This window comes from Physeter macrocephalus, chromosome 2 (assembly GCF_002837175.3).
Source record: "Physeter macrocephalus isolate SW-GA chromosome 2, ASM283717v5, whole genome shotgun sequence".
Taxonomy (NCBI): Eukaryota; Metazoa; Chordata; class Mammalia; order Artiodactyla; family Physeteridae; genus Physeter; species Physeter macrocephalus.
The window spans coordinates 75948379-75970658 of NC_041215.1; the positions used below are offsets into that span (position 1 = coordinate 75948379).

Sequence of the window (22280 nt, forward strand, 5' to 3'; positions counted from 1 at the left end):
GGCCGCTGAGCCTGCGCGTCCGGAGCCTGTGCTCCGCAACGGGAGAGGCCACAGCAGAGGAAGGCCCGCATACCACAAAAAATAAATAAATAAATAAAGAAAGAAAGAAAGAAAGAAAGAAAGATATACTTATGGTCTTCGTATATTCAAAAGGCCTCTCTTGCAATGATGTTGTGAGAATAAGGTCATAGTGGGCACTCACTATGAAAGTTCTTCAGGCTGTAGAGACAGAATTGTTGGTGTGGTCTAGGATGGATGTGTGTGGGACTGCACACACAACCCAGGGTCAGGGCTGGTCTAAGGCAAGCGGGGATGTAGGTTGAGTTTGTCTTTGCAGCTCAGCTTTGCCATTCTTTCCAGAGACCTGCCCTACTTGTGACTGTCGCCTGTACTCCTCCTACAGTTCCCGTCCTTGTCTTTCCATGCCCCACACATAAGCTCTTCTCCCAGAACCAGACACAGGGCATGGGGCCTTTCTTGTTCCCTTCTCATCTGTACTGCCTGTTCGTGTGTCCCACACTCTGGCCAACAATTTCTCAATAATGGGGTAATAAGTTCAGTAATAGGTTCTGATGGCCTGGGAGATGATGTTTCAGAGAACCACAGAGCACTGTGACTACTGTGACCAGATGAAGGCTCAGCATTGCCCTGTGGGTGGGAGACTCAGTTTGAAGTGGCCCTGACGGGGCTGCTCACCCTGACACTGAACATCCTTGTGCTGGTTGTTTCACCTCGCTGAACTTCACTTTCCTCCCCTGTAAAATGAGGGCTGTGACCTTACCCTCTCAGGGGAGTGGTCGGGGTTACATGGATGGTAGATAACAGTGCTCAGGAAGCAAATGAGAGTTCCTCTGCCTCCACCCCCAAACACACACTTACAAAAAAAAAGACTTGGGGTGGAGTGGAAGGGAATATAAAAATCATCTCATCTAACCTCTTGGAGAAACATATCAGTTGTAACCTAGAAAAGTGATTCCATATGCAGAGGGAGAAATGTTCAGCTGAGTCCTTTGACTGAGAGCTGTGGGCTACACTCATCTTCAGGGCCAGCCTTGTCCAAGTCTGATCTTGCTGCTATATGATCCAGTGAGAACATCTTTGGAAATTAACACTCAATGTTCCTGAAAGGGACTTACTTCCCACAAATATGCAACCAGCCACCTGGACCCCAGATTCGTTTTTAATATTAGTAACCCTGATCTTTTAAAAATACTCCTCTGGGAATGTACTGAATCCATGTTGTATTGTTTCCTCCTCTCTGGACAAGGCCTCTCTTCCTCTCTCCACGCCCACCTCTTGGTTACCCTCTCATTCCGGCAGCTGCAGGGAAGATTTCTCTCCAGCTGTCTATCAAGTCTTCAAAAGCCAGCTGGAATGTAATTGTAATCTGTTTTCCACCCCTCAATAGTAGTGGATGAACACACACACACACACACACACACACACACACACACACACATACACACCACTCAAAATTGCAAGGAGATGGGAGCCAGCACTGCCTCGTGACTCACGCAGAGCCCCGCGTGGATAATTACTGCCGTTCATACTGGCCTAGGAAAGAAAACAAGGGTCCATTTGGGTTTTGACAGATAAGAGGGGAAGCCTGACAGATAAGAGGGGAAGGAAGGGGCTGTGCTCCCTCCCTACTGCCTCCCCCCCGCCCCCCCTTCCCCAACTCACATGCTATTTCCAGAAAAATAACATCCTGCTGGCCATTCCCCTCCCTGCTTTCATCTTTATTATGCTTATTTAATGTGCAGTTTAGAATTGGTACTGTGGCTAGATTCTGCCAAGCACTTCATCGCAGCAGGTCTCAATAACCTTGAGCTAGGACCTGATGTGCCCATTTTCCTGGTGAAGGTTAAATAGGCTCTATTTCATTAAATCATGTATTCATCCAACCAAAATTGTCATGAACTCAGCACAAAGAGTTAGATTCGGAGGGGAAAGCTGAAGTTGCATTCATCCCTATGAAGTGTGCTTCCCCTCCCTACTTTAACCCTGTCTAGTGACATCTCTTTGCAGACAGGCTAGGGTGCCATTTACTGGCTCATCCCAGTCATTGCATTCTCTCCCTCCCCTAAATTCCCTTGGTTGTGCTGCTCTGTCTTACGATCTTTCATTGGATCTTTAACTTGTTAAGGACAGAAAATATAGCTTAAAAGGGAGGAATATATACACAAAAATACATCAATATTCAGCTCTGAGTACAGAGTTTTATATTTTGTTTGCAAGCACTCAATTAAGCAGTATTGAATGAATGAATGAGTGAATGTTCACATAAGGAACAATATATTTTAAGCTAAATGTCTTGGGATGGCTATGGGGTAATGCAAGTCCTAATGGAAGAGTAAGATTTGGATTAGTTGACAGAGATAGGAAGTCCTAGAATGGGAAGTGTTGGAAGAAAAGCATCTTGTGCTGGGGGTGAATCTCTGGTGTTAGAATACATAAAAGAATACACTAAGGCTGTATTACTCAAGATTATTCAATTTTGTCCCCACTTATGTTCCTCGAGGCTGGTCTACCAATAGCCATATATTTATATAGCATTAGCCAATCCTTACAGGAGTTCATTAACTGTATGGATTTTGTATGGGGTGGTTAAGGCCCTGACTGGACAAATTTAGGGCAAATTTTGCTTCAGATCATATGTACCTTATTGTTCTTACTCTTTTATTCTATTGTTTTTTGGTTCCCACGATTCATAAGCAGCACATAATTCCTCATCCCTTTGCTTTTGAAAAGACTGAAGTTTCAGGAAATAAAAGAAGCATTTATCTTATGATTCCTGGAAGTCTGCTTTATTTTGCAGAATGATTCCTCATAAATTTATCGTACAATGTCAGGGATTATCTGGCGAATTAGTTAGAGTGAAGAGACTCATGATTTACTTATAGTTCTTAACAGTAAGGTCAATTTTAACATCACCTATTGAATGTTTACTTGGCTCTTGATATTGCATTTAATGTTTTATGTGAATCATTTTTACTGATCTCATCTGATCCCAATATTGTATGTATCATTGCTATCTCACTTTACATATGATGAAACCGAGGCTTCAGGGGTTGAGAAATTGTCATGCAGACAGTAAGCAGTGGAACTGGGATTTGAACTCAGGCAGTCCAACTCAAGAGCCCACATTTTGCAGGTTCTCCCAGCCATAGCTTCTTTCTGTGACTGGAACTGTGGGCCTGACAAATACCTGGAAAGATCACATTCTTTATCTCCCAGGATCTAGGCAGATCAACACAAATGTGACCTCAAAATGACAGATGTCTGGGCTATTTCAGAGATGATTCCAAAGCATTATTATTATTATTATAGTTATTATTATTATTTAGGCAGGATTACTATTGATTGTTACTGCAATTTAGGTGGAATAACTTGCCAAGTATTCCAAACTGAAAATTCCTAGTGTTACAACCTTCAAAACTCCAACCATACATGCACATGTATATACATATGTATACAGTATGTGTGTGTGTATGTATAGATGATGGGGTGTATCAGATTTAGACAGTTAATTATTTATTTTAGGTGTATCAATCTGCTGAAGTCTTTCCCAGTTACTCTGAAACCAAGGTATTCCCAGGAAAATCTGTTGAAATTTTTCAGATGATCTCCAAATGAATCATTTACTCTTCCAAAGAGCTTTTTTTTGTTGTTGTTCCTCAGAACAACCTTCTCTAAATGCATCTTCTGAATACTTGTTAAAGTCTTTATTCTAATCTGAAAAGGTCGTCTTGTTTACCCACCTATGCCTGGACAGGAAATATTCTTGGAAGATTGTGTTTCTATTTTTATTGACCTTGAGGATACCATGCCACCTATCTTGGCAGCTTATTGCCATTCCTAATAATCTAGATAGTCAGCAGGTATTTCCTGATGTGCGATCCAAACCTCTCCTGCTGCTTTGGCTCATTCCATTTGATTGTCATGATACTGATGTTATCCTGTTTGTGGTCCTTTTCCCAAAGCCAGGAAATCACAGCATTTTTAACTGAGTCAGTAGTTATGGTCACATTTCAGTTTCCTTAAGTGCCTCCATCTTGAACAGCCCTCTGAGTCCCAGTTTTTGTAATGTGGCCGAGAAGCTGTGAGAATGCCATCTGTTTGCAAGAATGGGGCCATTGATGGTTGCACAGTTGACTCTGAAGATGGCACTACTGATCCAAATCAAGATTTGAGACTTACAGAATCTTGCCTTGGACAGTTAGGTCGACCCTCACTTTGTAGAGAGATGTGGCCATTTGAGAGTAATTGGGTGGAAAAATGAGCCTGAAGTGGCATTTATATAGCATTTTTGTTTATTGAGTATAACTGCTGTACTCAGCTTTGTATAAAACATGGGAGTAATAGGATCAAATTAAGGAAAGCTACTTAGATGGAATAGCAGGGAAGTTCCCTAATGAAGAGATCTGATAGACCATAGAATAGTCTTCCCCAGGAAGGCTGGTCTTATTGAGATGTGGTTATTTACCATGGAACCAAATAGTCCCCTACTGGATGCATCTCAGATCATTTTCACTTTGGTTTGTGACTTTGATTTAATTGGAAAAGTATCTCACATCTGTTGTTGACTACCTAAGGCTATGCTTCTCAGATTCTAATCATGGCAAAATCACCTCATAAGCTTGTTAAATGCAGATTCCTGGGCCGTATTCCCAGAGATTCTGTTTCATCAGGTTTGAGTGTTGTCTGGGAATATTCATGGTCACTAGATTCCCTAGATGATTCTGATGCACAAGTGCTACTATAAACTCCATTGTGACAAACACTGAGTTAACGCCACTTTAGAAAGTTTCCCGATCTTATAGTAAGTATATCTGTACATTTTGATTTGTTCCTTGTCCTCATTCTAATAGTCCACTTTTCTGCATCACCAGAGTCCCTTTCTACTTGAGAGGGATCATGTTTGATGGAGGAAATGTTTGGTGAAAGGGGGGAGGTTGCTCAGAGGAGCATGTTCCTCCAAGGATCCCCTAGCCTCACTCAATCTAGCCTTCCCTGGCTTTCCTGTAAGGCAGCTTGGTGTAGGACAGTGTTTCCCAAAGTTCTACGACATGTTAACAGTTATTAGAAAAAAAGGGGTTGTATGGTCAGATAAGTGTGAGAAACACTGCAGGAAACAAAGTTAACTAGATTTCTTTACTTCAGGGTTTCCCAGAGACTTTATCAGGGCAGAATCTTCACATTTTCCTGAACTTTTTGACCATAGCATTTCTCATGGGACTACTGATTCATGGAACACACTCTGAAAAACTCAGTGATTTGAAAGCAAGAAAAATTAGTTTGTAACCTCAATTCTGCACCCAAATAGCTCAGTAACTTTATGCTCTCTAAGTTTGTTTCCTCATCTGTGTAATGGGAGTAATCATGTGACTTTTTCCTAGATCACAGGGTTTTTGTGATGATTGAATGAAATACATTTATGAAGGAACTTTGTGAAGTGTAACGTGCCATTAGTTGTCATTGGAAAACTTATGAGGGTCACATTCATTGAGAAACTTATGAGTTGCATACAAGTTTGGAGAGTGGAGAGTGAACACTGGACAATTTCTCTTCATCTTTGCTTAGACTTTGCCTAGACTGGCCAAATGGACTAGAAAATCTGATCTGTTTATTTCACCTGGGTTTGTATTAATACCACATTAGTAGTTAACTAGAAATTCTCAGAATACTGCTTTCTAGATCATTCCACTGACATACTGATTTAGCCAAATATTATAGCCATAGATACTTTGCAGTCAGCGCAGAAACAGGACTGGGAAGTGGTGACTCATGGTGAAGGAGATGTTCAAGGCCATGAGCCAATAGGATGAAGAGGGCTGGGACTGGGAAGAACTGGAACCTGGGCTGCTGATGTGTTTATTGGGCTGTATTCCATGAGATGGGTGACCCTAGACCAAATTCCATTGTTTCAAGGAGTTTGGACAAACTTGTGCTCAAATAAATAATAGTCATATACAAGGGGTCCAGTATAGTGGGTGGGAAAGGTAGAGCAGTGGGTGCTTTATTGCAGAAACAATGCTCATCATTTAATAGGTGGAGTGTTGTGATTCTGAGTTGTTAGTGTGGGTTGGAGCCTGATGACAACTACCACCTACAGGCATGAATTTGTTGAAAGATAAAGAGAAAATCTTGAAATCAGCAGGGGAAAAACAACTGATAATGTGCAGAGGAACAGCAATATGATTAATGGCTGATTTAGCACCTGAAAAATGGTAGTCAGAAGGCAGTGGGATGACATATTCAAAGTGCTGGGAAATACTGATAAAAATTTTATATCCAGCAAAACTATCTTTCAAAAATGAAAATAAAGGCAGTCCCAGATAAAGACTGAGAAAATTTGTTGTTAACTGACCTGCCTTATAAGAAATACTAAAGGATGTCTTTCATACTGAAAGGAAATGATAATAGATGGTAACTGAAGTCCACAGGAAGAAATAGAGAGACAGGAAACGGTAAATTTGTGTGTTAATATGAAAACTTCTTTAAGTTTATTTTTTTCAGTTTCTCTCTTAATTTCTCTAAAAGATACATGATTTTGTAAAGCAATAATTATAACACTGTGTTCTTAATATGAGACAATATTGAATTCAGGACCAAGAACATTAAATTAGTCCAAGAAGGGCATTTTTTAATAGGTGCTATTTTTTAATGAAGATATAAGATGTATATCTATTTATGGCTTCACATTCATAACGCAGAAAGTACAAGGAGTTATACACTAATTGCAGAAGTTATTTACTGAACCTCTTTCATTCCATGACAGTTGTAATACATTTTTAAAAAGTAAGCAATACTATACGTTTTTATGAATGTTTCAGGAGTGCTTGAAAAGAGGAGCATTCTCTATTCTTGAGGGACAAGGTTTTATATATATGTGTATATATATATAAAATATCATATATATGATATATTATTTGCATATATTATATAAAAAAATATATACCTATGTTGTGCCTATTACAAAGACTACAGAGGCATTCTCAGATTCCAAAAGTATAAACAGTACAGACAACATTCACTGTCCACAGTGCAAACAAACTAGAAATAAACAAACACAGAAAACAAAAATTACCTGCCATCTGGGTATGAAAAAAACAAAATCGTCTTTAACAACTTAGGCTTAAAAGAAAATCTAAATGAAAGTTGAAGAATATGTAGAAAGTAATAATTATCAAAGTACTACATATCAGAATTAATAGGAAATAGTTAAAGCAGGGATTAGAGGCAAATTCATAGCCCTAAATACTTATATTAATAGTCAAGAAAGAATGAAAGTAAATGCATTAAGCTTCCAACACAAGAAATTTTAAAAAAAATTTTAAACCCAAGTAAAGTAGAAGAAGGAATTTAATAAAATAGAAGTGGAAATTAATGAAACAAAAATATGGGAAACAGTAGAACCAATATATAAATCATAAGCTCTTTTTGGATAAAAATAATAAAATAGATGAATTGTTAACTAATCATGAAAAAATAAAGTTTTAACATACAAAATTAAAAAAAAGAGGAAAGTAACCACAGACACTGAGGAAATTAAACGAATCATGGGAGGCTACTTTGCTCAATTCCTTGCAAATAAACTTGAGCATCTGAATGGAATGGGTACTTTTTGTAGGGAAATATTATTTAGCAAAAGAAAGGATACCAGGCAGATGAGAATGCTGTGTTGTTCACCAGCCACTCACAACCAGGAGGAAATGAGAGAGATTACAGGTTTTCCTCAGGCATGGTCTGAGACCTTCCTGAGAGAGAACAGTGAAATGGGCATTGTGTTTACTCAATATGTTTCTTTTGACTTGATGTTGATGTATTTGTTCTTAATATTCTTAACATGTTGGGCTTCCCTGGTGGCGCGGTGGTTGAGAGTCAGCCTGCCGATGCAGGGGACACGGGTTCGTGCCCCGGTCCGGGAGGATCCCACATGCCGCGGAGCGGCTAGGCCTGTGAGCCATGGCCGCTGAGCCTGTGTGTCCGGAGCCTGTGCTCTGCAGCGGGAGAGGCCACAGCAGTGAGAGGCCCGCGTACCGCAAAAAAAAAAAAAAAAAAATTCTTAACATGCAGTAACCAGTGATACCTCCCCCGCCCTCTGTTTGCTGAGTATGCTTGTATAAATATACTTGATGGCATTGTATGTTCCTGCTATAAGAGTAGCAGCACTATGATAATACAGCACAGCCCCTCCTCCCCCACCCACCCCCACCCCAGGAGGGACAACAGATTGATTTTTGAAACGGAATCTGAAATAAATACAAATTCATTCATTGGTATGTCTCCAGCATCCCTCTCCCATATTTCTGTTCTTTCAAAAGGTTGCTAAGCAACCAGGTAGGAAAATGGTCAAAGCCCATGTAAAGAAAAGACGTGCTTATGATGTCAGAGAAATAAATGTGGGCTTGTTCACTTGGGCTTGCTTACAGACTGCCAGGATTTGCAACATAATTCATTCAGTTTCAATGACTGCAATTGATCTTGAGGTTGGTCAAACAATTGGCCCTATCTGCCCACTGGAGACATGACTCAAGCCACCCAGATGTGAGAGGGGGTTGCTGCTCTGGTGGTACCTTTTGCCCTTGCAAGGGGATGAATGTTCAGTGGTTTCTACTGGGGCAAGTCTCTCTGCCTAAGTCTGTGTGGTTCCAGCAGTTAGCACAATCTCCATAAATCATCTTTAGAGCTCACACTTAAAAACACCCAGTCTTCCTTAGGAACTGCAACTGCATCTCCCCTGGCATTTAATATATCCACTTGATTTTAAATGGAGCCTGCTTCTGTGAGCATTGGCATGCACGCTGGCTCTGGTGGCCTAGGCTCAGATTGCTCTAAGGAGCTGCACAGTCTTCCTACCTGGTGTGTGTGCCAGGGTCTGCTCATGGTGACAGGTGTTGATGTTCAGCTGCTAATTTCCCCCATTAGAGACAATGTGGTAGGATCTGATGATACAATCTGTTCATCTGAGGTCTGCTCTGCTTTTTCCTGTCTAGAATATATTGCTAACTTTACTGAAACATAAAAGAAGAAATAGCTGTGCAAAATGCCCTTTAAATGGTTTTGCTTTGCTGGGGAAAAAATAAATCCATAGCAGTCAATTTCTGTTTGTCTATTATAAATTTATTAACAGTGTGTTGTAATTAGGTGCATGGCTTTGCCTTAGAGGACAAATGGTGCTTCTTGAACTGTGACATTAGCCTGATTGTGGTAAAATGACCCATTTGGTTTTACCAGCTGTGACTTTAGAAGGAGCTGAATGACAGAGGATGCATAAAACTCAACAGATGAAAACATTCTCAGCTCATACTCCCTATTACTGATCATTTTGCATCCCAAACAAAATGTTCTTTGGATTTGCTTGCTAATGTCTTGGTTATCTGAAGAGTACTGTGTTTAAGTTGAGGGATGTCAGAAAGACAACTGGCTTATTAAATCTGACCTGTATTCCCCTATTAATAGGACATAAATTGCTCTGGCAGAATCTAAAGATACTGTGGTGTCTAATTAACCAAGAGGAATTCCCAGGTGGGGAAGCAGGATGGTACATTGGTTGCAATTGTGTTCTTCGGGATCAGGCTGCCTGCACAGGAAGCCTGAGCACACCATTAACAGCTTCTGAACTGCTCTAAGTCTTGGTTTCTTTATCTCTAAAATAGGGAGTTGTATAACCTGCTTCAGAGAGTTTATGTGAGGATTAAATGAGTGAATTCTTAGCACAGTGCTTATTATACATAATAAGCTCTCAAGAAATTAAGGACTCAGACCCCAGAAATAATATTAGATGGTACAGAAGAAAATGGTCCAGCTTAAGGGAATGTCTTGGGTTCCAGAATGGGCTTGAGAGAATAGGAGGAAGCACCATTATCAGCTCCCCTCGGCCTATTCTGTACCGAGCACTCCTGTGACTGTGTTGGTGGGAAAGGGGGCCCAGAAGAAAAAGGAGTTCCCCTTTGTGTCCATGATCCTGGAATAAGTATTTTGAACTACACTAAGTTTCACTGTTTCCTTTTCTTTTCTGTGTTGAGAGAACTCTTAGAGGCAGAGAGACAGGAAAGAGTAAAAAGAGGTGTCATGCCACCTGACCCTTCACTTTTTCAGCTCACACAAAGTTGGAATCCTGGAAATGGAAAATCACAAACAGATTTAAGTTTGTATTTGTGGTCCTGTCCCCTCACTGGTCCTTGTTCTGGGTCCCTTTTTCTAAGTTTTTATTCTTGTCTGCCTTTTATCCCGAGTAAAGTTTTGGCCAATAAAGATTTACAATAGGATGCTTCCCAGAACATTCCTATTTCAATAAGGAGCTTCTGGGATAGAAAGCAATGAGTCTTAATGAGGAAATTTGATGCACCATGACAAAACAAATTTTTTAAGTGGGGGAAGAAGAAGTTTTCCATTATCTCTTCATTACCTCTAAAATATATCCAGCAAGTGCTCCTAAGGCAGAGGAGACTGGACTCATTCAGTTTATCATGGTTGGAAGTTACCTATTGCAAGCCTGAAATAGAAATTTCTTTTTTTAAAAAATATTTTATTGAAGTATAGTTGATTTACAATGCTGTTATTGATAATTTCTGCTGTATAGCAAAGCAATTCAGTTATAGATTTGCATTCTTTTCCATATTATATTCCATTATGTCTTATCACTGGATATTGAATATAGTTCCCTGTGCTATAGAGTAGGACCTCGTTGTTTATCCATCCTATGTATACTAGTTTGCGTCTGCTAATCTCAAACTCCCAATCCTTCCCTCCCCTGCCCTGAAATAGAAATTTCTTAAAATCTGGTGTTTCATCTTTTTTTTTTTTTTTTTTTTTTGTGGTATGCGGGCCTCCCTCTGTTGCAGCCTCTCCCTTTGCGGAGCACAGGCTCCGGACGCGCAGGCTCAGCGGCCATGGCTCACGGGCCCAGCCGCTCCGCGGCATGTGGGATCCTCCCAGACCGGGGCGCGAACCCGGTTCCCCTGCATCGGCAGGCGGACGCGCAACCACTGCGCCACCAGGGAAGCCCCTGGTGTTTCATCTTTAAAAAAAAAAAAAGAACATCGTAAGACTCCTAGCCTCTCTCTGTAAGACTCCTAGCCTCTCTCTGTTTTCTCATTCACTTCTTTCCTGTGCCAGTTATTAATTTAGTGCCTTTCAGCTCCAAATCTACCCTTCTTTCCCCTGCTTTGTGATACTGGAGTGGACTCATAAACATTTCTCATTTGCCATATGGCAGAAGTTAAGCTTTGTCAGTAGAGGGCACTGGAAAGCCACTGCCAGAGGAAAGGGCCCACTTCCTGGTTTCAGGGAGCCTTTTCCTTCTTGTTTCTGTGGCCTTTGGCTAATCAGTGGCATTTGGGACACCCAGTGGTGCTCACCCTCCAGCAAGTTTTACCAGTACCCACTGGGCAGCTTCCTAGTGAGTCTCAGGCACCAGGCAGCTGGTTTCCTGTTTGCCAGCCCTGGCTTGTTTTACCTTGAGAACTTCACCCACCATAGGCCATAGTCACATCTTTTCCAATGAGGTCTGAGTCTCAGCCTTGAGTTTGGGGGCAGGGGCTCTTCCAAATAAGTTTCTTCCTCGGATAATCTGTCTTATCTAGACATGGTAGCTGCTCCCATATCTGCTCTTTGTGTACTTGTTAGAGTTCTCTTCACTCCTTAGTATCTAATCCCCTATTACTAGTTAATAATTCTTTATATTAAATTTTCCCTATTCAAATTATGGGTGTTTTTCCTGTCTTCTGATTGGACCCAAACTGATAGAGCCTAGAGGATCAGAAGTGATGTATGCAAATGGTGAATTTGGGAAGGCACTGGACGTGCAGATCCCAGCTCTTTCCCTTCTCCTTTCTTTTGAGAGTCAGCCTGCCGTGGGGGATTGTTCTCAGCCTGCACTTAGCTCAGTGGCCAAGGCTCTGCCCTTGAGTGAGGGACCCAGCCCTGGCCCCAAGACCAGCTGGATAAGTCTGCCTAACTCTGTCTTTCAGTCTTAGAAAGCCTACTTCCTGCAGATAAAAGCCACATTCTCTGAGATCAGCTCTATCAGTAATAAAGGTGTCATTTTGGACTCAATCTGCTGACTACTTTTTCTTGTTCCTCAATTAGTTCAGAACCCAGGCAGGGAGAAGTCCTACTTTTTATTGTCTCTCCCTCCCCTACTCCCTAATGATTTTTATATGAAACAACTTTAAATAACTTATCACCAGAAAAATGGATACTCCAGGAAATCATAGTGTGTCTAACCCATGCTCTTTAGCTTTGCCTGTTCCCTGGCCCACTGTCTTATCACCGTGACTTTCACCCCACCACATATAAAGCTGTTTTTTCTTAAAATGCTAACCTAATTGGGGAGTGATTCTGTATCTCCAAAATGCTTTGACACACCTTAGTGATCACCTTCAATGAGTACAATCCCACAGAAACAGTCCAGAATTTGAGGATAGGAAAAGCATTTAGAAAACATCATCTATTTGAAACACATCTCTTTAAAATCATGAATTAATAAATCATACATTTAAAACTGTGTGTGAAAGAAAATAGACTTGTGGCTTGCACTCTGTGCATAAAGGACCACAGAGGAAAAGGGTCATTAGCCAGCCCTTGGGCAAGGTCTACTTCCCTGACACATTGGACACTAACAGTTGGATTTGATGGCATTGCTGAGTTCTTGTTGAAGGAGGAAATTGAAGAATGGATGTCAGCAAATGACCACATTGGCTCAGACAGTGAGCCACACACCACTTGATATAGCAGTTTCTATTGTCCTTGACTTTCTCTCTCACTCTGCATGCATGGCTGAGTTGCCTGTGTGTCCTGTGTGTTTACATAGTGAGAGTACAGAGAAGGGAAAGGTACCCCAATGTGCTTTAGAGAGAATTAGAAAATGCAATTCATGCCTTTTGTAAACATTTGAAATGTTAGTGTAGTGGCCAAGGATTAATAAAGCTCCATGACACGCCCTATCTCAAGCACAGGCCTGACATGGGGAGCATAATGTAACCTTGGGATTCTGAGATGATCTTTGAAGCAGATTCTTGTTGGGCTGAAAAGCCAGAGGAAATGAACATCTTGTCACTTACTGATGGTAAATGGTTGAAAATGGATTTATTATGAACCATGTGATTTGATGTGGTAACTTTACATTTTAGTGATTATAGCTTAACACTGCAAACGGTGTTATTTAAGGGACAGGATCAAATTAGGTTATTAAGAATCAGAAAAAAAAGGAATCAACAAGCTTGAAGTTTAAGTACAAATCTTTGCTTTTCTCCTCACTGCTTTTAGTAACTTCTTCTGTTATTGTAGAATAAATTATCATAGGTATGAATCATAAAACCTCTACTTTCTTAGACAGTGGTTATCTAAGGCCGAGATGTGACTTAGTCTCATTTTGTTTTTGTGACACGGTTCAGGACACGCTACCCCTGAATATGGGACCTTGGCATATTGAATATTTCAAACTGAAGGAATTTGAGAAATCGTGTGTGCAGGAAGGGCTTTCTGACCTTCCCCACAAGCAGGTCATAAGACCCTCTTCCTCCCTACACCTGGAGGGAAGGAGCATCCTTACCTCCAGAGACCAAGACAGTGGACACAGAAAGGACCTGCATGAATAGGCCTTGCTAAGTTTCCCCAGTTCACCACACTTACTCATACTCTTTGTTCCATCACGTCTTTCCAAGACTCTCCACTCTTCAACATACTCAGGTTTAACTGTTTCTTCGGGCCTTCATTTCCTTATGAGGGCTCCCATGCATGTAAAACATATTAAACAAATTTGTTTGCTTTTCTCTTGTTGTCTGTCCTTTGCTACAGAGGCCCCAGTTGAGAACTTGAAGGGTGAAGGAGAAAAGGTATTTTTCCTTTCCTACATTTGCTTCTTTCCAGACATGTTCCCATCTAGCATTGTCCTTGCAAACCTTTTCTTTCCTCCTTTTCCCTGCTTCAGAGGACTGCCCCTGGTAGAGCTGCCTTCACTGTGGAGTTAGCACTCTTCATGAGTATCCATTCTAGCCTGGACCTGCCTTTCACATTTACTGAGGGTGCAGTGCATAGCATTGTGTTTCTGATTTCTGTGTCATTTTCATATCATCTCTTTTCTGATGTTAAAGAAATATCTTCAGCTATTTAATTTTTTCAAATGATTCCTCTTCAGCAGAATTATATGTATATTTTGAATAAATCTTGGTCTGTGTCCCATGTGTCAAGATAATTACACAGAGATATCCACTGTCTGAACCAGGGAGCAGGTGCCTGCAAGGGGCAGAGGGGACCCCGGAAGCAGCAGTGTTCTTGGTCTGACCCTGGTGGGGTTGAATAACTCAGAGTTCTCATTCACAGTGTGTTCTAGGGGGTGGTGACCCAGGGGTGCTCTTCACAACCCTACAAGCCCTTTGGGTGGTCACTTTCTCCTCTGTTCCACAACTGCTCACTGGGTCACCTCGAGAAAATGAGACAATCAGCACTTGCTCTCTCTTCATTTGAGTTACATGGCAGGATCCTAAGTGTTCACTGACAGGAGGTGTCTGCCACCTAAAAAACATTTTAAAAGTTAGAAATCACATATGACCTATGTAAACCATTTCGGCCTTCTTTCTAACAGTGAAAAAAAAATAGAAACAGCCTGAATATCCATCAGTGGGTGAATGGCTAAACTATAGTTTGCACACATTATGGAAAACTATTTGGGTATGAAACTGGCATGGGATGATCTTTAAGCCATGTTACTGAATGGAAAAAATAGGTACCAGGACACTTACATGTAGCATATAATCCTATTTCTACTGTCCCCAACTATATTATAAATACTAATATAAAATTTATATTGTGTTTATTGTATTATAATTTATAGCACAGTAAAAAATATATATATTATATTTATAACAAATATTTTAAAATGCAAAAACAAAATGTCTGAGAGAATACAAGCCATACTGATACAGGGAGGAGACTGGGGTTAGGGATAGTAATGAAGAGGTATTTTGCTCTTTGCTTTCTATGTCCCTGCATTGGGGAATTTTTTAATATTAAGATGGAGTCATGTATTACAAATAAATACAAAAATTTTGAAATAATTAATTTTGAACAGGGAAGATGTGACTTAGGGCAAAAAGCAGCTTTGGCTGGGGCTAGGTGGTGATACTGAAGGATGAGATGTAGGCACGTATCTAACCACTCACCCTCATTAATGAATCTCGCAGTTGTCAGAATGGCAGCTCTGTTGTTGCTGTGTTTAACACTCTCAGAATAGTTCATTGAGCTCAAATGTCTTGCTTTATTGCTTTTATGAGTAAAGACGTAGAATAGCTTTTGAACACACTCCTGTGTTTATTTAACTGTATGTTATTGATTATTTATTAACTATTATACTTCAGTCTTTGTATCTTCCTCCCTATATTCTCCTTCTCCTTTCCTAACACCCTCCCCCTCTCACCAACTGGTTGATATATCCTGTTTAGGACCTGCCTCAAAATTGACAACTTCCAGGAAGTCTTTCTTAATTAACTCAGTCCCATTGATAAATCTTTTACTCAGCATCTCCTTGTTGAGTGTGCTTTAATATTAGAGGACTTTATTTTGCACCTTCTTAGAGGTATTGCTTGCTAACTGTTTTTCTGTCATTTTTTGCATGTATGTTCTCTTCATTCACCTTCCAGAGTAATGGGTTCTTCATGAGATGAAATACAGAGAACAGTGTGGTAGACATTGGAGACAGAAATACCTCCTTGAAACCTGACCCTTCCACTTTTTAGTTGGATGTTTTTAAGCAAATTCCTTCTTTTAAGCTGCATTTTCCCCACCTGTGAAACTGGAATAATAATCCCTATTGTTATTTCAATAGGAATATGATTGTTGTGATGTTCTGTTGTCCTACATGTGAAGCACTTGGCATTGAGCTTGGTATACTGTAATACCACTCAACATGGGATAATTATTAGTATTGATCCTCTTCTGTCTCCAACCCCCATGCATGTATATAGTGGTCCTGACATTAGATGGTGTCTATAATGCAGTTTAAATCATGATTGATTTGCTCACTTTAGTCAGATATGTTCAGGGACCTGGCGACATTTGGGCTACAAAGGTAGCCCACATGATGAGAGATTGAGGCTTATATTGTCAAATCCAACTCAAGTCACTACCTAAGGGGACTCCTTTGTTCCTCAAACCCTGCTTGCTGTGAAGTTGCTCACATCCAAAGGAGCTGTTCCATATTTGTCTAATTTTATGCTACCTTGGGGACCAAGGTCATATTTTGTCCTGGCATAATTTCTTGGTTTACTTACAGTATATGTATGTTTGTGTGCATTCATTCATGTAGTCATTCATTCAGCAAAAATTTACTGAGTGCTGCTGTGCTGGGTACTAAAACTACACATGAAGCATGAGTAGGAGCCTGCTAGGTTGACAAATTGGGGAGAGCATTCTAAAACTGAAGGTATAGCATGTGCAAAGACCCCCAAGGCATGAAAGAACAGGACTTGCTTTAGGAGCTGCAAGTTCCGCACAGTGCAGTACTGCAGCATTGGGTGAGCATAGGCAGGTGGTTTGAGATGGGATTGGGTAGATAGGCAGGCAAGGCCATCTGTATATCATGCAAAATAGTTGACATTTTATCATGCTGGCAATGTAGATCTACTGAAGAATTTTGAGCAAGAAAATAACAAGGTCAGATTTGTATGTTATAAAGAAATTCTAGCTGCCAAGTGCAAGATGGATTAGAGGGAGATGAGGATAGAAGGAAAGAGAAACATAAAGAGGCTACTGGAGTAGGCTGATGGAGATGATGTGACTGAACTCGGCTGTGAAGGAGGGGATGGGGTGATAAGAAAGGAATTTAGGAAGTAGAACTGATAGGTATTGGTGCTTGATTGATGTATTAGTTTTCTATTGCTTTTCTATCAAATTTAACATCTTAAAACAGCACAAATTTATTGTCTTCCAGTTCTGTAGGTTTGAAATCTGACATGGATCTCCCTGGGCTAAAATCTGGGTGTCAGCAGGGCTGTACCCATTTGTGGAGGCTCTAGGGGAGAACTGATTTCTTTGTTCATTCAGGTCATTAGCAGAATTCAGTTTCTTGCATTTGTAGAATTGAGGTCCTTATTTCCTTTCTGGGTATTAGCTGAGGCCCATTCCCATCTTCCAGAGGCCACCTGCATTCCTCGGCTCATGGCTTCCTTCCCCCATCTTCAAAGCCAACAGTGGCAAGTAGAGCATCTTTCACACTTTGAATCTGTCCTGGCTCTTCTTTCTTTCTGCCTCTCTTTTCTGCTTTAAAGTACTTGAGATTAAATTGAGTCCATCCAGATAATCCAAGGTAATCATCCATCTCCAGGTCCTTAACCTTAATCACATCAGCAAAGTCCCTTTTGCCGTGGAAGGTAGCATGTTCATAGGCTCTGGGCATTAGAATGTGGACTTCTTTAATAAGGGGAACCCTTATTCTGCCTTTTCAAGTTGGATGTGAGGTCAATGGAGAGGGGTGAACTCAAGTTTCTGACTTCAACAACCAGGTAGAATGCTGATTTAGGGGAAAGTGATGAGTTTGGTTTTGAACATGCTGACTTTAAGGTGCCCCTGGGAAATCAAAATGGAACTTTTAATAAGTAGCTGGATGCACCAGCCAAAAGGCAGAGGGAAAATTGAGGCAGGAGATATAGATTAGGAAGCTGATGACGTATAGTGAGCCCTCAGTGAATGTGTAGAACGGGAGGAGAATAGAGCTCAGAACAGAATGCTGGGGCCAATAATGTTGTAGGTGCACTAGAGGGAGAAGCACTCACAAAAGAAACTGAAGAAAAACCTACATGGTCTCCCATCATGGGGTCTGGGTTCCTTGTGGCTCATTTCTTCCTTTCTCCTCTACTTGGCCTGCTTTCTTCTCATTCCCTAGTTTCCTGCCTGTTCCTAGTATCTGCTTCCTAAAACCAGTTTGTACAGTGTACTCCATGGCCTCTCCAATCTGCCTCGTCATCATGGATCTTTCAGCTTCAGCTCCCATTACTAAAGTGCCTCATTCTCCTGGTTTTTTGTTTGTTTGTTTGTTTGTTTTGTTTCTCAGTTCAAGGTGAAAAAAAAGGAAAACCTTCTGAAGAGAATCGAATTGACCCAGCTTATCACTTGGGGTCATGCCTTGGCATAGGTTGCCAGATTAAATTTGGATTGTTTGTCCTGAGGTCAGGTACCCCCCTTCATCCAATCAGCTGCTTCTCTATTTCAGAAACTAAAATGAATTCAGTTTGACTGTTCAGCAAATCATTTTGTTCCACAGAGGCTTTGGGGGAAGAAGGTTAACTTTATCTCCATCGTATTTGCTGGACCCAGGATTATGATGTCAAAAATGGGCATTGCCCCTTGCTGCTAGCCTCATGTAGCAGCAAGATCCTCCTGTCTGTGTGCAGGGGATCATTTTGTAGAAATTGAATTAGGGTCCAAACACAGGAATAAAATCCAGGCAGGCAAACCTCAAATTGAATATAGTCATTTTCCTCTACTGACTAATCTCTTTTCTACATTGCCTTGGTATGTTTATAAACATTATCTGTTTATAAACATTATCCAAATGAGCGCTTGTTATTCAGGTTTGTGGACCTTTCAGCACTCACCATTCATGCATCCTGCTCTCAGCATCCATACAAATACCTGAGTGATGCCTGCCTATCTCAGCTATGCACTGACTCTTCTATCACACTGAATATGAAGCATCTCTCCTTTCGGGGAGAGACCCTTTTGGGCAAGGTTGCAGTTTGCATCTGTAGTGTTGAGAGGAGCCAAAAAGGTACAATTGTTATTATTTGGTGCTCTTCCTGGATGGCAGGAGAACTAGAGTTTATATTGCCAATGCAAACAAAGTACTGTAAAGCCTTCCAATTCCTTTTAGTTTCCATTATACTCAGATAGTAATCTTTCACAAGACCTCAGTTTACTGAACCTAAGTATGACGGATGGACTCCAGGAAAGGAGGGGCATCTACAAGTTCAAATGAGCTTCTCTAAAACTAAATTCCTATGATGCCAAGCTTCAGAGAAAGTGTTTCCTTGTGTGGGGTTCATGTGAGGCCACCATGGATTGGTGGTGGCCTGGGTGGGTGGAGATCTGCTGCTTTCCTCTGTCCTACTACAGAGGTTCAGGCCAACACATAAACAGTAGCCCCTGCCCATGGTTCCTGCTGAGGGACAGACTGAAAACAGGGAAGGGACAGTGGACAGTGTTCTCTACACAAGTATTGACACTTCCATCCATTCCTCCAGTGGACCCTTGCCAGGTCATTCTCTAATTGCAGTAGATCGTTATCCCTCCATGCTCGGCTGGCCAAGGTCAAGCTTACTAGGGTTTAATCAAGTCTGTTACTCTGTATACAAGTAACTTCTTCATCCACACCCAAAAACGGTTAATGGTTTTGGGGGTGGATGAAGTGTGTTAGACAATAGATTGCTTGAGAACCTCTTCTCTGTGGAACTGACCTCCGTGAGAGCAGAATGAGCAGGAAATCTGAGCAGAGCAAGGGAAGTTCGAGCTCTGCAGAGGGCTGTAGAGATGATGTAGGGTAAGCTGCTCACTGAGAGATGCCCACAGAGCTGAACTGGGAGGACATGTGGATGTACAATCTCAAACAGCTGGAGCCAGTAAGAACAGGTCAGCCATGCTGGTATTAAAGCAGAAGTTATGTGATGGTACTTTTATTATTTAAAGAAAGCCAGGGAAAGATGAAGGCAAATATTGTTGAATGAAATGAATGAGATAGAGGCAGCCTCCAAAATAACTGAAGGGCAACTTTCAACTGTTACTCTTTCTAGGTGGGTACACAGATAATTTTCCTTTGGGTCTTTGAGTCAGAAGATCTGAAGGATGATTAAATTCTTATGCAGAATGGGGAAACCATATATTTCCTCTCATCATTCTTCCTTCCCGCCTCATCCTTCCCTTCTACTCTCTCTCCAGACCTGAAAGAATCATATAGTCTAGCCTCAAAAAGTTACTCATGTTCTTTGAACCTACCAGACTTTTTTATACTTCTGTGACTTGGTACATCTTGTTTCCTAAGCCTGAAATGGCTTCCCTCTCCTCTGTCTTGAAAAATCCAACCAATCTTCAGGGGCCAGCTCAAGTTCATTTTCTTTTTAAAGTCTTCTGGGACTTCCCAGATTGGGTAAGTTGCCCCTTTATTATGCTTCCACTTACCTTTGTAGTTGTGATATACTTATCAAATTATGTTCTAATCATGTAATAGGATAATACTCTGAAATATGATCAGCTCAATTAGGATTAATTGCATATAACAGTGGCTTAAAGAAGATGGAAGTTTATTTCTCTTTCCTGTTAAGGAAGACTAGGGAGAAGCAGTCTAGAGCTGGTATGGCAGCTTTACAATGTCATCATGAATCTAGTTTCCTATCTACCTTCTTTGCCATACTCAGCTCATAGCTCTCATTTTCATTTCATGTCCAAAATGGCTGCTCAGGCTCCAGCCATCATATCCATGCTCCAAGAAGCAAATAGGGGGAAGAAAAAAATGGCATGTCTCCCATCTTTTAAGAAGACTTTCTGGAAACACCACAGAACAATTTTAGTAATATATCATTTGGCCAGAATGCAGTCACATGGCCACATCTAGATGCAAGGAACTCAGGAAAATATATATGGCAGCATTGTGCCAGAATAAAAATTGTACTAGAAGAAATGAAAAAAGGAATGGTATTGAAGAGGCAAATTACAATCACATTATCTGATACATTTTTAAAATTTCTGGTCATTCTTGCTGCTTCCCCTGCCTCTGCCTATGGAGGCTGAGCAATCTATGGCTTTAGGAAGCAGTTAGAACCCAAATGAAGGGTTATATATACAAAGGTGTATAATGGGTTTAAGATTTACAGTCATAATTCAGGTGTGCAGAAATGTAACTTTCTTCATTTTCTGAACTTGACTTGCTCACAAACCCCTATTTCCATTAATAGCTAGAAAGAAAAAATTCTTATCAATGAAAGCTAATGTCCCTTCTGTTTTAAAATTGATTCTCTTTGGGTAAATATTCAGCCAAATGCAGGGTTCTTACTTTTTCCTTTTCCTGCCTTCCCACCAGGAAATGGTCTGGTTACCAGAGTCTTTCCACAGTTCTCTAGTTTTCTTGGACCACCAGTACTTAGTTGTATTAGGTGTCTGTCCTCCTTGCTACTCAGGATCTTCCTGGGGTCTGAAACTTGTCATAGTGGTTTTGCTTTCTCCAGTACCAATTGCAGAGGTTGACATATAGGAAAGAGTTAAAAATGTGACCAGTGAATTTATAAGTATATTTTAATTGCATCACATAATTAATTCAAATGGTAGTATAATGATCTGAAAATCCTGTAAAATTAAAAGTCTATTTCTCTCAAGCCCCTAGCACTTGGTTTATAGCTTTCTTATGGTGCTAATAATACTCAGCTCTCAGTTATAGTGGCTGTGTGCTTGCCTCACCCTTCATTACAGTGTCTGCTCCTTGAGGAATGTTGTTGATCTGTGTAACCCTCAGAGGTCCTGCAGAAAGCCGTGGACATGGTTGGCCTTCAGTCAATGGAAATGAGCCACTAAATGAGTAGGGGCTGGCACTTTATAATTTACCACTGGTGAATGACTCTCACCCAGGAAGAAATAAGAATAGATTTTATCAGAGCTATTTAGAACAATATCAGTAAAGGCAAGTTGATATTTTGCTTTTAACGGAACCCTTTCTTTGTAAGAAAAAAATTGCTTTTATTTTTCAGAAATCCTCCACCTACTTTACTTCATCCGGAAAAATGGTGTGAGGAATTCAACCACTTCATTTCACAGTGAGTATTTCTTCCACTGAAAATTGCTCATCCTGCAAGTCCTTGGACAGTGATTGGAGAAGTCCAAGGTGTGGAATTGACTTGGCGCTAGAAGTTGTTATGCCTTCTAGCACATTATGACACAAAATTTGTTCCAGTAAATGATAGAAGATGCCCCTGCAGGATTTGAGAAATAAGGAGTTACATTTGACTCTTGGTTATAATCAGTTCTTCTGATCATATGTATCACATTCATCTGACTCTGCTCTGTCCTGGGGCAAATATTGCCAGTGGGTCTTGTTTAATAAGGGAGGAGACTCCATCTAAAAATCTGGCATCCACACTTGGGCCAGAGAGGGGACAGAAGGTGGCAGCCTTCAGTAGAGGTTTTGCAGCTTGGAAGTTGGGCTTTGCTTTAGGATCTGTGCTTTGGGAGCAGGGCTCCAGTTCCCAAGATGATTGAGGGGCCAAAGTAAGATCTCAGGCCTGAGGTTCCAAGGT

General features: G+C 40.8%; 1 protein-coding gene across 1 annotated transcript in view; it reads left to right on the forward strand.

Annotated features, from left to right (window-relative positions):
- MYO3B (myosin IIIB) overlaps window positions 1-22280 on the forward strand; it is a 511858-nt gene that overhangs the window by 199151 nt on the left and 290427 nt on the right. The window contains exon 10 of the mRNA XM_024122281.1: window positions 21735-21800. Coding sequence (XP_023978049.1) covers window positions 21735-21800 — 66 coding nt within the window. The remainder of the gene's footprint in view (window positions 1-21734; window positions 21801-22280) is intronic.